Source organism: Benincasa hispida, chromosome 8, assembly GCF_027475165.1.
Source record: "Benincasa hispida cultivar pf3 chromosome 8, pf3_genome.v1.1, whole genome shotgun sequence".
Classification (NCBI taxonomy): domain Eukaryota; kingdom Viridiplantae; phylum Streptophyta; class Magnoliopsida; order Cucurbitales; family Cucurbitaceae; genus Benincasa; species Benincasa hispida.
The window spans coordinates 19,133,751-19,151,321 of NC_143485.1; the positions used below are offsets into that span (position 1 = coordinate 19,133,751).

Sequence of the window (17,571 nt, forward strand, 5' to 3'; positions counted from 1 at the left end):
ATATATATTTTTAAATATTATTTCTAAATCTTCATGCTCATCCATAAACCTTAAAATATTAATATTTTACATCTAGTTTAATCTCTAATATTTGGTTGAATTAAACATTTAGTCACCAAGATCTCGTTTGGTAACAAGTTGATTTTCGATTTTTAGTTTTTGAAAATTAAGCGCCTATAAATACACATTCTACCTCTAAATTTTTTGTTTTGTTATCTACTTTTTACTAATGTTTTAAAAAATCAAGCCAAATTTTGAAAATAAAAAAAAATGGTCTTTAAAACTTGTTTTTGTTATCAAAATTTGACTAAGAATTCATTTTTTTTTTATTTAAGATAAATGGAAACCAATATAAGAAATCAAAAGAAGATAAAGTTAATTCTAAAAAACTATATGGAGCTAAATTTTAAAGCTCATGAAAGTTGAAGGACTTATTAGAAATTCATGAAAGTTCAATGATCTATTAAATATTTTTTTTATAAAATTTAATGATCTATTAGATACAAAATTCAAAATTCAATAATCTAAATATCTTTTAAAGTTCAAAAAACTTGTAAGAGATTAAATTAAAAATTGTCCAAACTAACCCAAAATCTAAAAACTTCTTATGTAAATTGCCTCTTTTTTGAGGACATGTTTTTTCTTTTAAACCTTTTGAAGATGTGATGTACCTTTGTAAAATGTCTTTTTTTTACCCTTTTTAACCACTAGACATGTTTTCCGTTTATTATACACTTTTTTTTTTTTTTTTTTTTTTTTTTTTTTTTTTTATAAAATTTAATGATCTATTAGGCTCAAAATTCAATAATCAAGATATCCTTTTACATTTAAGAGATTAAAATTTCCATATTAGGAAAATTGCCCAAACTAACCCAAAATTTAAGAATTTCTATGTTATTGATCTCTTTTTTAAAGATATAATTTTTTTCTTAATCATTTGAAGATGTGAAATTCACACTTTGTCCTCAGTATTAAATGAAACAATTCTCACTTCTCCCTTAATTTTTTTGAGTTTCTCATATTACCAAAATATCTCATACAAAAATTATTTAAGTTTAAACTTTGTGGAACCATTTAAAAGTAGAAATGCTTTAACACTTTGCTCAATTTATAAATATAGTTGGAATAAATAAAAAAAAAAGTATGAAAACAAGTGATCATTTAGCTAAAACAGAGTTGATGAAATATGACCAAAACTAAATAATCGTATGCGTAGAAAAAGTATGCGATCTTTGACCTCATGTGTGTAATCAATAAGTTCTCGATTTACAAATTTGTTTTAGTTAAATGATCACTCATTTTCATTCGTTTTTTTGCATTCCTTCCAACCATGCTTGTAAACTAAACAACTTGAACAATCTTTGACTTTAATACTCCAAAAGTAAAATGAATCTAAGAGACCGTTTGTTTTTTGGGCATGTAAATAATAGGAATCTTCAGATGCATGAAATTATCGATGTCCGAAATTACAGATGTTCGACATTCTTTGATAACCATGTTTGTTTTGTAAGAATATTTTGAAAGATATCTAGGAATACATGAACAATCATGTTTATTTTGTAGGACTTCTACTCGGGAATGTCTTAAATTTACATAATGTTACAAGAATGTTCTAACGACTATTCATTAATTTATAATTCTTTTAATATAATTTGAACTTATATTTGTTTTTACTAATTGAATTTTTTGTTCAATTATTATAGTTTTATTACTTTATTTGTTATTTTTTTCAACAAAATAATATATATTAATTTAAGATTTTTTAACAAAACAAATATTAATTTAAATTTAAATATCTTTCTAAAAAGATAAAAACAACTATATTATAACCCAAGAGAGTGAAATTATAGTCGACAATACTTATTTTAATTACAAAATGAAAATAAAGAAAAATGATGTATATATGTATATGAAAAAAGGTTAAAAAAGTAAAAACGATGCTTTCAATACGAGAATCCAGAAAGCCCATGTACAAATGCATAAATCCAAATTTCCACTCCATGGTAATCTTGGATTCCTACTAAACAAACTACTCTTAAGTTTAAAGGTTGTAAGACTATTTATATTCAATATTATTTTAAATTCTGCTCTTTTTATAAGTATTGTTGGTAAGAACACGAAAAAACATATGAAAATGAGTAATCATTTAACTAAAACAAAATTGTATTGATGGAGACTTAACAAAAAAATTGCAAAAACATAGCAACACGCACATGATGTCAATGGTCACATACTTTTTCTATGCGAACAATAATTTTTTTTGGTCATATCTTCGTCGATACAACCTTATTTTAGCTAAATGTTCACTTGTTTTTATACATGTTTTCATATTCTTTCCAACCATGCTTATAAATTGAGTAAAATGTTAAAGAATCTTTACTTTTAAATGGTCTCAAAAAGTTTAAAATTAGATCAGTTTTCTATTAGATATTTTGGTAATATAAGAAACCAAAATATAACTAAGAGACATTTGAGGTACATGTTTAAATTTTAGATTAGTTTAAATTTGTCATCTTAATTATTTTATTATAGTTAAATTTAAAATAAACTAAAAATTTTAGAAGAATATTTGTATTTTGAATTTTCAAATAGATATTTGACTCAAATTATAATTTTATTTTATTTATTGTTTTAATAATTTGATATTTTGATTTTACTAGATTTTGAAATAAAATTTCATTTAGACTTTCCATTTTAACTAATTTAAATTAGAGTTTTCTACACATAGCCTAAATAAATATACTTAATTACACAATTATAGAGGAAAATAAATGAAATCTCCTAAAATAAAGAAACATATAAACAAAGAAGGGAAGAGAGAATTAAAAAAAAGGTAATCTAATAAATAATAATAATTAAAAAGAAAAAAACTCCAAATGGAAAAAAAAAATTTAAAAAAAGAGAAAGTGTATTTTAAAAAATATTATTCTAATTAAACTAAGAGAAAGTGTATTTTGGAATGACTTAGAAAAAAATTGTTTTTCAAAAATTCATTTTTATTTAAACACTTTTGATTAAAAAACTTCTTAAAATAAAAACACACGTGTGTTTGACAATTCTTTCTTAGAAGTATTTTTATACAGGTTTTGTTTGGTTAGTTATATACGAAAAGTGTTTTTTTATTAATGTTTTTCAAAGTTGGTCGACGACGACTAAAGTTTGGCCAAAGTCGATGGTTGGAAGTTTGTCAACAAGGTTGCCGTAAGTGACGAACGGAGGTCGGTTGACGACGGTTGCTGGAAGTGGCGGTCGAAGAGGTGGTGTCTTGAAGTTGGCTGACAAACGGGTGTAATACCAAAAATCTGATTTTGAATGAAAGAGATCACTCTCAAATGAGGAGAGGAAAACTTTATTTATAGAGGGGAAAACAGAATATAGCTTCTGTTTTTACAACTGAATTACAAAAATAACAGAATATAGTTTCCGTTTTTATAACTGAAAACTAACAATAATAACTTACAAACTGAAGTTCTGTTATTTACACTATATTCCACCCCCTAAAATTCAGACTTGTCCTTGAGGTTTGTTAAGAAGCTAACTGGAAATCATCAGGAGCAAAGTAGGATTTCAAATCTGCTACATTGAAAGTTGGATTGATGTGAAGATCAATCGGTAGCTCAATGCGATAAGCATTCGAACCATATCTTTGTAGGACTTTAAAAGGCCCCATTTGTCTATCTTTCAACTTGTTGTAAGTTCCAGTTGGGAACCTTGTCTTACGTAGGTGGATCATTACAAGGTCTCCGTCTTTAAAATTGACTTCTCTTCGTGACTTGTCTTTAGTTTCTTTGTAAGATCGTGTAGTCTTCTTTAAATGGTCATGAACTTCTCGGTGCAATTCTTCTATTCTTTCAATCATACTTTTAGCTTCAAGACTAATATCCATAGAAGAAGGTAAATTGACAAGATCAAATGTGAGTTTAGGAGGTTGATGTACTACTTCGAAGGGGCATCTTCCCGTTGATCTGTTCTTCATGTTATTGAAAGCAAACTCCGCTTGAGCAAGGGAAAAATCTCATTGCTTTGGTCGTGAACCACTTAAACATCGTATGAGATTTTCCAAAGTTCTATTGGTTACTTCAGTCTAGCCCTCAGTTTGCAGATGTGAAGTGGTGCTGAATTTCAAACTAGTGTCAAACTTCTTCCATAAAGTACACCGACAATGACTTGAGAATTTCACGTCTCTATTTGAGACGATTGATTTTGGTATTCCATGAAGTTGAACTACCTCTCTGAAGAAGAGGTTAGCAATATGGACTGCATCACTCGTTTTTTTGCATGCTAGAAAAGGGGCCATTTTGCTGAAACGATCCACCATAACCACCATGACTGCATCATATCCTCTTTGTGTTTTGGGTAGACCAAGAACAAAATCAACAAATAGGTCTTCCCAAATGGTTGTAGGGATCGGTAGAGGAGTATATAATCTGGCATTTATAGAAGTTCTTTTGGCTTTCTGACAAATAGCGCATCTTTTGACAAAATTATTAACATCCTTTTGAAGTTGTGGTCAATAGAATCGTTTGGATACTAATTCAAATGTTTTGTCTTGGCCAAAGTGCCCTGCTAAACCTCCAGAGTGAGCTTCTATTAGGAGGGCTTCTCGAAGAGAAGTGTGATGGATACATAGTCATTCTCCTTTGAATAGGAAGCCATTCATAATATGGAAGTCTTCAACATTCAAATAGTGAGTACATTTGTATCAAATGTCTACGATATCTTTGTTATCCTCATATAGTTCTGGAAGGTGGGAGAAAGTCATTACTTCCGTGGCTAAAGTAGTAAGAATTAGGCCTCGACCTAGGGTATCAACCACTCTATTTTTTATGCCCGATTGGTGTTTAATGACAAAGTCAAACCTTTGTATGAAAAAGATCCACCTTGCATGCATATGACTTATGAGATTGTAAGTATTTTAATGAGAAATGATTTGTTAATAAGAGAAACTTCTTGGAAAGTAGATAATGTTCCCACTGTTTAAGGGCTCTAACAAGATCATACACCTCCTGCTCATAGGTACTCCAAGTTTTTCTCGAGTTACTAAGCTTTTCGCTGAAGTATTCAATTGGGTGTCCTTGTTGAGACAATATACCATCAATTCCTACTCCATAAGCGTCCACTGCTACTTCAAATAGGGCTGAAAAATCTGGTAATTTCAAAACAGGGCTTGTGCTCAACTTCTTCTTAATACAATCAAAGCTGTTGTTTTTTTACCCCATATGAAGCTGCCTTTCTTCAAACAATCAGTAATCGATGTTGCAATGGAGCTGAAGTCTTTAATAAACTTCCTGTAAAATGATGCTAAGCCAAGGAAGGCTTGGATATCTTTTATTGTTGATGGAGTTGTCCATGGAATGATTGCTTCAATCTTCTTTGGATCAACTTTAATTTGATTTTGGCCAATTAGGAAGCCAAGGAAAGCAATCTCCTTCATAAGAAAGTGACATTTTTTGTATTGACGTACAACTTTTCGATTGTCAAAGCTTGAAATAAGCTACGACGATGTTATAAATATTCTTCAACGTTCCTACTATAAACCAAAATATCGTCAAAATATACTACGATAAATTTGTTAAGGAAAGGACGAAGTATTTGATTCATAAGTCTCATGAAAGTGCTCAGAGCAGTTGATAAGCCAAATGGCATGACAAGCCACTCAAACAAGCCTTCGTTAGTCTTAAAGGCCGTTTTTCACTCATCTTCGACCTAATTCGTATTTGGTGGTATCCACTCTTCAAATCCACCTTTGAAAAGATTAAGGCTCCTCCAAGTTGATCAAGTAAATCACTTATTCGAGGAATTGGAAAACGATACTTCACCGTGATTCGATTGATGGCTTTACTATCCACGCACATTCTCCAATTGGCATCTTCTTTGGGAGTGAGTAGAGTTGGTACTGCACACGGGCTTAAGCTTGGTTTAATGTGTTCTTTTGACACAATTCTTCGATATGTTGGTAGAGAATTTCGTACTCCTTCAGACTCATATTGTAGTGAGGTAAATTTGGTAAAGTAGCTCTTAGAACTAGATCAATGCAGTGTTGTATATTTCCCAAGGGGGCAGCCCCTCGGGTTCCACTCTCAGGAGAGGAAATTCATTGAACAACTTTTGTACTTTCGGTGGGACTCCATCTTTTTGTGTTTCCTCGGACTTTTCAGCAACAACAAGTCCAAGGATGTCAGCTCCCTTTCTTTCATCAATGCTTTGCCACTGATTGTAATAAACAAGTGGCCGCTGTCTTCTTTTTTCACTTTTACACCCACATCATTCTTCTTGTTTAGTGGAAGTAGTACCACTTTCTTACCCATCCACTGAAATTCGTAAATATTTTCTCTCCCCTTATGCAAGGTTCGGGTGTCAAATTGCCAAGGTCTTCCCAAAAGAATATGACATACATCCATGTCTAACACATCACACACTATTTGATCTTTATAGCTACTACTGATTGAAAGAGGGATGATGCAAATTTCACTTGTGCTTCGCTGCCTTTTTTCACCCAACCTATCTTGTAAGGGTTTGGATGAGCTTCCACCTTAAGATTTAAGACTGCTACTAGCTTTTTAGAGACAAAATTCTCACTACTTCCATTGTCTATAATGACATTGCACATTTTATTGTTGATTGTGTACACCTTGTTTTGAAGAGACAATATCTTTAGGGCTTAGAGTTTTCTTTAGGAGCGATCAACATCCTTTGAAGAATACAAGACAGTCTATCTCCATCATCTGGTTCAATAAATTCAGCCTCCTCTTTATTTTCTTCACCGATTTCAGTCAACATTTCTTCTTCTTCCTCCATGTAAGCTACTGTTTTTCACTGAGGGCACGCATTGGATAAATGATCAACTTGGCCACATAGAAAACACTTACCCAAAGAGGGCCCATAGTAAGGGTTCTTCTTCTCCTCGGCCCCTTCTTGATTTTTTCTCTCTTTTATTTTGGTTAAAGGTGGAGGATTTGGTAAGTCGGATGTTTTATTTGCAGCATTCACCTTCCTACTTGCGGAGGCTTCCCATGCAGTTCTTCTTGATGAATTCTTGGAGCGAATTTCATTCACCTTTTCAATTGTTTCAGCAAAGGAAATAGCCTCAGATAATAAGTGAAAAGGTTGTAGTTTTACCTTTTCTTTGATGTCCATGCGTAGGCCTCCAACAAATCTTGCAACCAAAGGTTGTTCGTTCTCCATCAAGTTCGTTCTTGCTCCCAATGGGTGAAAGTGTTCAATATAATCAGCCATCGATCGTGCTCCTTGCCTACAATTTTGGTATTGGTTGTACAATGTTTGCTCATAGTTGGGAGGGAGGAACCATTCTTTCAATAATCTTTTAATCTTTTCCCATAAATGAATTGATCGTTTACCATTTCTCCTCCGGTTGACTTCTAGTTGGTCCCACCAAGCTGATGCACCGGCTTTCAACTTTAAGGAAACTAGATGCACTTTTTTTGCTCGAGAGTGTTCATGTAGGTGAAGAAGCTTTTCGTATTTTTTATCCAATCAAGAAATACCTCAATGTCACGCTTCCCATCGTATATTGGCAAGTCAATCTTCATTTTGTAGTCATGCAAGTTACTTCTTATTTCAAATTTCTCACCCATTTTTTCTTCTTGGCGCAAAAAACCCTTCTTCTTGATCATGTTCACTAGATGAGTTCCATTCTTGGCTTTCTTGATATCTTTCTTGGGGTTGTCTATGCATTCTTGGAGGTCTTTCTTGATGAATTTCTTGCTGAAACTGGAAATTTCTTAACTGTCTAGCACCACGTCTACCTCTTCTTCTCCATTTTTGAATGAATGGTTGATCATTCCCCCTATTTTCAGGTGTGGCTGCCCACATTTCAACCCTTCGAGTAAGAGTTTCCATACCTTCTCGGAGACTCATTAAAGTGCCATAAATTCTCTCCAAAGAGTTCACAACGGACAACAAGCATCGTGTTGTAGTTCTTTCGGCCATCAATACAAGGATTCTTGGAGCTCTGATACCAATTTGGTGTAATATCAAAAGTCTGATTTTGGATGAAAGTGATCTCTCTCAAATGAGGAGAGGAAAGCTTTATTTATAGAGGGGAAAACAAAATATAGCTTTTGTTTTTACAACTAAATTTAAAAAAATAACAGAATATAGTTTCTATTTTTACAACTGAAAACTAACAATAAAAACTTACAAACTAAAATTATGTACAAACTTCCTTAAGCTCAATTAGAAAAAAAAAGTGTAACCCATGGAAAAAATGTAAGAAACCTTGACTTCTTAAACCCTTGCCCCAAACAAGGGTTGGGCTCAGGATGCCTAACCCATCCCAAACCCAACCATTGAAACAAATATCCATAAGGGAGAAGCGAGAAGTGTTTCATTTAAAATTGAGGGCAAAATAGGTGTTTACATCTTCAAAAGGTTGAAGAAACATGTTTTCAAAAAAAAAAATGTCAATTAAGTAGAAGTTTTTGGATTTTAAGTTAGTTTGGGTAATTTTCCTTATAATTCAACCATACTTTTCCTTGTGTTATTACAAGTGAGTAAAAGATAGACCACTTGTTAAGAAAAATCTGAAATAGATAATGATGCTAATTAAGATGAATATTTTATGCAAAATTATTCTCCAATACTGAGACACAGGCAAATTTCTAATACCACGAGTGTAATTTCATACTGCCTACATTTATTGTATCCTGTCAACATGCTTTTAAAAATAGAATGAGATCCACTAACACTGATGTGGAATCCACTAATGTTTATAAAGAAAAATCTAGTGTGAACAAAAGTTGAAGCACAATATAGAAAATGCATGTTTTGCCAAAGCTAGCATAATTCAATTGACATATAGTATATATTAGCGATCAAGAGGTTTATAGTTCAAATTTCCTTTCCTATTATTCTAAAAAACAAAAATAGAGAAAATATATGTTTTGAGAATTGAATATAAGTTATAAATTTAGTCTCTAAATTCTCATATCACCTGTTCCATTCAAAACTTTTAAAAATTTAAGCAATGCCTATGATATTTTGTATTATATTCCACTATATATTCTATTTCGAGTTCAAACATGGGTAAAGGATTGAACAATCAATGTATAGAATGATAATTGGTCTTATCTACTTGAACTATACTTGAATTAACTATATTTTTGGCCTAATTGTCTTGACATTGAAGGGAAAATTTTCATTTTCCATATCACCTCCATTTATCGTTTGTTTTTAAATATAGTTTGAGATGCACTAGCATAAAAAAATTATTTATGAAGAAAAATTTCTAGCATAGAGAAAGGGGCTATGGTACTCCCGTCCTACTAAAATTTTTCGGAAGGACAAAATATATACTTCAAAACTTACAGCACATTGATGGCAGGCTCTTCAAGACAGATAGAATTGAGGTTTCGTTTGGACATATGTTCTTTGATAGTTCTATGGAGCCTTTTTATGTTGTTTTGTCAAAATTTCATATGTCCTTCAGCTGAAACTGTCTGACAGACAGTTCTCTCCAACAAAAGGTTCCAAACCTAATAGGACAGAGGAGACAACAAGAGAGAATCAATTATCTACAGTAAAAATCTCAAGACAACTTGCTCAGGCCTGGGAAACTTGGGGGGAAAACAATGTCCATAAATTAAACAACAGATTTAGTCAATAAACACTTTGACCAGAATTAACTTCTGAGTTTGATAAGAAATTGACATTACAGAAGATCCATCCCTGGATTATACAAAGGAGCCATGGAGCCAGAAGTTGTCGATCACCCGAAAATACGATCGAGAAGGTTAAATCCCTGTAAGCCAAGTTAGACCCTACGTAGAGCTGCTTTCCACGAGTAGTTAAAGTTTAAACCAAAGTGAAAGCAGTACCAACTGTAAGTTTGCACATGGAACTGACGACATCTCTAAACAAGAGCAAGTCTAGTTTAGGCAAAGGACAAACCAAGAAGCTGGATTTCCCGAAATAAACAGTTTATTATGTATGTATGTGTATCATACAAAGATGGAAATAAACATGGGGGATGGATATGGGGCCGTTTCTTGTCCATAATGAATAAGATGGTCCTCACTTATGTCTATGAACAGTAATATTTGTATTATGATATGATTTTGTTCAGAAGTTGAATCCAAGTTCTGAAGAGGAAAGAATGAAGGAAAGATTTTAAGTGGAGAGACCGTGAACTTGTATAATCATCAAGTTTCACAGCAGTCATTATTAGTCAAGAGACCGAGAGGCATCACTAGAGTACGTACATCCACTAGAGCTTGTGATTCAAGTGCATGTGAATTGCAAAAACTAGAATGAAAATGAAAATCTCAATCTTCTTGGAGATACAGTTTCAATATCTCAAAGGTATTCAATAATTGGCAATTGTTGACTTACTGATAGACAACGTAATAATATAATTGATAGGAAACGTTTGGGTACATGTTGCGTATCATCAATCTGGGTGCCCCCTGTTTATGTCAGAGACCTTATCGAAAGCAAATTCCTTCCAGAGTGACATCTGCAAGTGGCATGCTAATCATAAGTTGAGGTAACCAATCAATAGACAAGATTGGACCAATTTAACCAAATAGAGAAACTTATAAAAGATCTTTGCATATGAAACTGAAGCCAAAGACCAAATACTAAGGCTATATTCAAGAGAACCAATCAGGCATTCATCAAAGGGAAATTAACCTTTCATGTCATCCTAAGAAGGAGAGAATCAACAACACACATATCCATTCCACTGACAAGGATCATTTGGTGTGCCCTTTGGTACTTCTATAATTCACCAGAGGTGATGGGCAAGTTTTTCAATTTGATGAGATTAGACCATCTCTTGCCTCCTGTAACTACAGTGTCATGCATCTTAGATCACACCTGAATGATGTTTGTAACTTTTATTCAGGTTGTCATATAACTCCCATGGTTAAAAAGATGGCGTAAAAATAACAAGCTTAGTGATTTGATGCAGTTGGTCTAAAAGCACAGCAGACTATAGAAGGAAAATTTATATAGTATAAGGTCAAAAACAGATTGCAATTTATTGCATCTCCTTACACCACACTAGTTTAGTTTTACATACATTATTACAATGTGCTTGCAATTCATATAGCTTAATCTTAAACATTCTTAACATCCAAAGAGGGGACTGATTTGACCTAAAATGTTCAACTCCCGCTGTTCTACTGGATCCATGCACTCAAAAAAGAGAAAATTATATGAATATGCAGAGCACATAATAACATGAACAGTTCAAATATCCACGGAGCCATTACATGAGAAAAAAGCAAGATTACATGAAAACAAACAATAAATTTCTAAACAAAATTTGGCAACAATGTCAAGCCATAAATTGAAGTATGGTCATTGTGGGAGGACAGTTGATTGATCAAAGCTTGCAGGTGGAATTCTAATTTCCACGAGAAAAAAAAGGTAATAAATGCTTAGATTTTCCTCTATGATGAAGGGAAATCTTAGATTGCTTATTAATGGACTTCCTTATCTGCATGCTCGTCCTGGGGTGGAGACTACACAATAAAGATCAAAACAAGCATATCTAATGTAATGAAGTGATAAAACTGAGCAGTGCAGCATAGGAGGAATCGAAAGCTGAAGAGTAAAGTTAATTACTCAGTGGTTCAACTCAAAAAAGTAACATGGCGTTGTGTGAAGGCTATTAATAACAAAAAGGACCTTTTGCTTTAGTAGAACAAAATTTCAGTTTACACATTTTTGGGGAACTGTTTTTCAGGGTTTTTCCCCCTCTTTTTATTTTGGTTTACAGTACTGGATGTCCAATTTCTTAGAATAAATTATGTTCTTCCTTCCAAAATCATAAATACAAAATAAACCTATTCTTAATTCTTACAAGTTCATCTAACTACAGTTATTGGGAATAGTTTAAAAAACAAAATCAGAAAGCTGGTGTCTCAAAATAGTCCCCAAAAGCCAATAACACGCCATATATTCTTGTCTCACTAAATAAACTTAAACAAAAAGAAAGCTTTCAAGTTTCATCAAACTCAATAATACTGCTTTACGAAACTCAGTTTTATCTGGGGTTCACCATTTCACGTGTCTGATACAGAGTTTGTTGCTAAGTTCGAGAAGTCCACTGATTCCTAACACACAAACCCCTCCAAACCCAGACTGTTCATTAGAGACGCAAGCATCAATTGCAGAATCCAGTTTTATAAACTAAAAAATTGAGGAAAAAATTTAGGACAAATATAATTCGAATAATTTCCCAACTAAGCCCCAGAAGTACAATGAATTCTATAAAACCGATAGTATGTCAAAATTCTCAGATATCAAAGCTGTACTATCGCTCCAGTAGAACTTAGGACAAATATAATTCGAATATATGGGTATTCTCAAAATTCTCATTAATAAGGTATACGCAAAAACTCAGTAAGATCAAGCAGCCAACCTGAGAATTAGCGGGAATTCACTTATCATTAGAATTAGGAGGTACATGAGGATGAGGGTAAGGCACGATCGAGCTGTATTTGTTCCCCGACCAATCTCTCTGATGCATCATATTGAAAGGATGCGTTTCAAAGCCAGGGTATCCCTGTGCGCTTCCCGGATGAGCGATCGGCATACCCATATAACTGTGAGCATGACCAGACGCTGCCATGCCAAGAACCGGCATCGGCATCATCGGCGGTCCATACGGCATTGGAGTCGGAACCGGCAAATGGCCATTTCCGTTGACATTCCCACTGTTGGTAGACTCGTGCAAGGTCTGTGGTACAGGCGTGGATGCAAAAATCCGGTCCGGTGACGACGGGCCCTCGTTGGAAGATCCCTGCATCCTCTTCAAGTAAAGCCTATATTTCTGAAGATGACTCGCAACATTCTCCCGAGTCAATCCTTCCACGTTCATCAACTGCATAATAGTTTTAGGAACTGCGTTCTTAATTCCAAGATGAGCAACAACGTCCACAAACCGTTTGTGTAATTGCGGCGTCCATACAAGCCTCGGTCTCTTCAAAGTCCGAGCCGATGGATCATCCATCGAATTATCCATCCGAAGAGCCGAATCAGCCTCCTCCGTACAATCAACCTTCCTCAATTTCCTAGAATCCGACCCTGCATCCCTCTCCGTTGCCTCATCTCCTTCAACCACCGTCGGATCATGATCCCGAGTTCGATCATCGTTAAATGACTTGAAATTATTCGATGAGAACGCTTGTGCTTGAAATCCACGAAGATTCGATAGCGTATTCTGCGACGCTCGATTAACATCCATCAGTGTCCGACATGGCCCTGTCGATATACTGAATGCTGATGCAAGCTCCGGCGGAATCAAAGTCTGAGACAGAGGAGTGAGATCGTCGGCATCAGGCAAACCCGTTTCCCATTCAAATACTCGCTCCTCATGAGCACAGTTTTCATCGTCACCACCACCGCTCTCATATTCCGCCATCTTCACTTCCTCTCCCATCCTCCAATCCAAAACCTAGGGCTCGTTCCTCTGTTTCAACTCAAGAACGAGATTCAATCAAAACCAAACAATTAAAACCTAATTTCTCCGAGGGTTTAGGGCAACGAATTAAAGTCAGTTACGATCGCAGTCGAGAAATTTCCGGCGAAAGAAAATTGAAGAAACAAGAACAAGAAAAACGAAGAACGAAGAAGAAATGGAAGCAATGAAGAACAAAATCAACTCCTTTTTTTTAAAAAAGATATTTCGAGAAAATAGCAATTAAAAGAAATATATTTTCTTTTTTTTTTAAATTTATTTATTGGAAAGGCCATAAAAAGTGCAATATCCGTTTCCAGATCGGCCTATTCCCTTTGCCAACGTGGACGACTTACCCAGATATTTTTGATCCGCTAAATATCTTCTCGCTAATTCCCACTCGCTCTTACTTATACTTTTCTCTCTACTCGCTTTATCTGACCTCCACGTGTCCATCCTTAGGTCACCAACCAATAATATCGTGACTCTCATGATTAGAATTTGAAGCAGTGACGTGGTAAAGCGAGTTCCATTTAATTTGTTGAATTTACGGAAATATCCTTCTGTTTACAATCCTTATACGGCGCGTGATTCGCTGGGAGGCTACATGTAAGCAAAGAGAGTTTGATTTTAAAAGGGTAGTTAAGTCATTATGTGGATTTAATATTGTTTTGCACCGACTTTTGAACTTTTCCCTTTTTTTTCCCGAAAATTTATTTATTTTTGTTAATTTTAGTATTTTAATGGAAATTAGTGGACTAACCAATAGGAAGAGAGGAAATTGGATGACAGCTGTTAATTTGGACGGAATATTGATGACGGCCGAACAAACGGCAGCCACGAGTTTTGGCCTTACAGTACGGGCAGATTGAGATAATGTACTCACCGCTAAACAGAAAAAAAAAAAAAAAGAAAAAAAAAAAAAATATAATATATATATATATATATATATATCCTTTTATTTACATTTTCATTTTCATGCAGTTATTTATTCGAGCAAAGTACTCGTAAACATTTCTTTTTCGCATCTGGATTTTGATTTTAGTTCTATATAGTCTTTAAATTTTATATATTATATTTTTAGTTTAAAGTTTGATTTTAATTTAATCTTTTAAATTTCAAAATTCTTGAATTTTATCTTTGGATTTTGTATTTTGTTACAATTTGGTTGGCAAGTTTTGAGATTTACATTTTTATCCTTGATTTTTTACCAAATGCTATTTAGTGTAAGTGTCTATTAGTTAATTTAAAAAAAACTTAAAGACAATAATTAATTAAGTTTCATTATTTTTCATCACTATTAAAATTAATTTTAAATTTTCACTTAATAATTGTTTTAAATTAATTAATGGACATTAATGTCAAAGATTAAAGCGAGCATTGAATGAAAATTTGAGCTTGAAAGTATAAACCTTGAATCATAGATATCAAATTAAAACAAAACTCAAATCTCAAGGATAAAATTGTTACAATTTGAAATCTAGGGACTGAATTAGAAAAAAACAAAAAATTTAAGGTTTAAAAGTGCAACATTTTAAAACTTATAGGCTAAATGAAAACTAGACTCAAAATCTAACAAAAAAAAGTATTTTTCCATATTTTTTTTTTAGATTTGTGGTTCGGTCTTTGAAGTTTTGAAAAGTTACATTCTAGACTTCGATGTTTGAAAAATAGTTCTAAATAATCTTTGAGGTTAATTTGATGTGGCAAGTTGAGATAGACAACTTTACAAATTTATATGACATGGCTTTTCTAAATAAATTTTTACCTTTTCAATTTTTTCTCTCTTTTTTGACCTCCTCTTCTTTTCCAATCTCTTCCTCCTTATTTGACGGGTGGCAAAAAAAGCAACAAACAAACACATAACAACTACTCCTTAACTTTCTCATCCCGAATAAGAGAAGAATACAATCTCTAAAAACATCTTTATAATCAAAGAACAATCTTGAAAAGAAGCCAAAACTGCAAGAACATGAATGACATTGTTTTCCTCCCAAGGAATGTGACAAATGCGCAAAATATTAACAATGTCCTTTATAGAAAGAATGTCTTCTGATAAGTGCCCACAATGTTCATTGGATGTAAAGTTAGAGGTTCTTCTAGGATCCTTGCAAACACTCACAAAGAAAGTTAACTTAGATCAAACTTAGAATCAACGATGGTCACTCTTAGATCAACCCACTCCAAAATTAGCTTGATCAAGACTAATCCAATGAATCGATTTAAACATCAAATCTAAATTAATATTTGAAAGTAAGGATAACACCAAATGGGTTGAATAAGCACAAGTTTTTTAATTTGGCAAAATGGCCATGGATATGATCAAGCCTTTTAATGGTCGTGGATAATCTAAATTTTTAAGAGCATCACAAGCCATTTTAAAGGCAAAATGGTCGTGGATATAACCAAGAACTCAAAAGTCATTCAAACACAATTAATTGCAATTGTAGAAAATAAGACTTAGGAACTTAAAACTTAATTGCATACTAATTAATAAGTCAAAATACAAAACTAAAAAAGTAGAAAGTCTCCAAATTATCTTAAATATCTCCTCTAGGAGGCGACAAGCTTAATTCTCACATTTGATAGAGTTTAACATTATGTTTTTCCATGCAGTGCATACTTGACAACATTTTCTTCACAAAACCTGCACATTTTTTTTTACGTTCATGTCATCTTAAAAACTATAAGACTTTTCCATCTTCATGTCATTCTCTTCTTGACTCATTGAAATAATATTATATAAAAATTTGGGCTCAAAATTATTTACACCTCTAGGACATTTGCTAGCTTTTGAAAATATAGTGTCAAAGCCTCTTGAATCTTCTTTGTCTTGCTTCTTGTAATTGTTCTTTCAGGTACATGCAATTGTTCAATGGTTGAATTCACATTATCCCCCCCTTTCTTTAACAGGATTTGTCCTCAAATCAAAATCTTCATTCCTTACATCAAAAGGAGTCAAATCAGCCACATTAAAAGTAGAACTTACATTGTACTCACCTCGAAGATCTAGTTTGTAGGCATGCCATTGATCCGTTCTAGCACTTGAAATGGACCATCTCCTCCTGGCTGAAGTTTAGATTTCTTTTGATATGGAAACCTTTTCTTTTATAGAAGAACCAAAGCCCCATCACCGGGTTTAAAAATCAATTTCTTTCTCCCTTGGTTTTTGCTATTGACAAGCGTTTGATTCTTCTTTTCAATTCTTTCTTTCACTTCTTTATGCAAATTCTTGACGTATTCTGCCCTTGAAACAGTTGCATGACTAGTAAAAAAAATTTTAGGTGGTAAATGTAACAAATCTAAAGGAGTTAATGGATTAAAGCCATACAGAGCCTCAAAAGATGAGTGATGAGCGGTGCTATGTATTGCTCTATTGTAAGCAAACTCTACAAAAGATAGAGTATCCTCTCAAGACTTGAGATTTTTGGAAATTAGTGATCTAAGTAAAGCCCAAAATGTTTGGTTAACCACCTCAACTTGCCCATTAGTTTGTGGGTGACAAGTTGTTGAAAATAAAAGCTTAGTTCCTAATTTTTTCCACAAAAATGACTTAAAAAATTTCGCATCTCTATCACTAACAACAGTTTTAGGAATTTCATGCAGTCTAACCACTTTCATAAAAAATAGATTAACTATGTTATTAGCATCGTCTGTTTTGTTACATGGAATGAAATGCGCCATCTTACTAAACCTATCAGCTACCACAAAAATGCTATCATGATGTCTTCTAGTCTTTGATAATCTTAGAACAAAATTCATGCTAATGTTAACCCAAAGTTCACTAGAAACCTTCAAATGTATGTAAAGACCATGTGGTTGTGTCTTAGACTTAGCCTCTTTACATTTGAAATATTGTTTGCACACTTTATTCACATATTTTCTCATTTTCAACCAATAACAACATTCAGACAACATGTTATATGTTTAAATTACTCGAAATTTCCCATAAGTCCTCTCCCATGAGCCCCATTCATAAGTAACTCCTAGATGGAACATCTGTGCAAAGTTTACCCTTCCTAAAATGCATTTCATCAAACACAATATAATCATGTATGTTTTCCCTTTCTAAACATTGCATATACAATATACACATCATTAATTCATATTTCTCAATTTTGTACAAATCAATCATGTGTTTAAAA

General features: G+C 33.3%; 1 protein-coding gene across 3 annotated transcripts; it reads right to left on the minus strand.

Annotated features, from left to right (window-relative positions):
* Positions 1–9,136: 9,136 nt before the first annotated feature.
* LOC120083486 (transcription factor PCL1-like) lies at positions 9,137–13,708 on the minus strand. Of its 3 annotated transcripts, XR_005483433.2 has the most exons (4): positions 12,389–13,679; positions 10,651–10,836; positions 10,351–10,474; positions 9,137–9,494 (listed from the first exon to the last, which is right to left on the minus strand). XR_005483433.2 is itself a non-coding variant. In XM_039039258.2 (2 exons), exon 1 carries the CDS (start codon positions 13,406–13,408, stop codon positions 12,407–12,409), a length of 1,002 nt encoding a protein of 333 aa, XP_038895186.1. In that variant the 5' UTR covers positions 13,409–13,645; the 3' UTR covers positions 10,270–10,474; positions 12,389–12,406. The 3 variants fall into 3 exon arrangements, 1 of the variants encoding a protein (XP_038895186.1); XR_016531362.1 differs by lacking the exon at positions 10,651–10,836 and having other exon boundaries at positions 12,389–13,708; XM_039039258.2 differs by lacking the exons at positions 9,137–9,494; positions 10,651–10,836 and having other exon boundaries at positions 10,270–10,474; positions 12,389–13,645.
* Between the last annotated feature and the right edge of the window lie 3,863 nt (positions 13,709–17,571).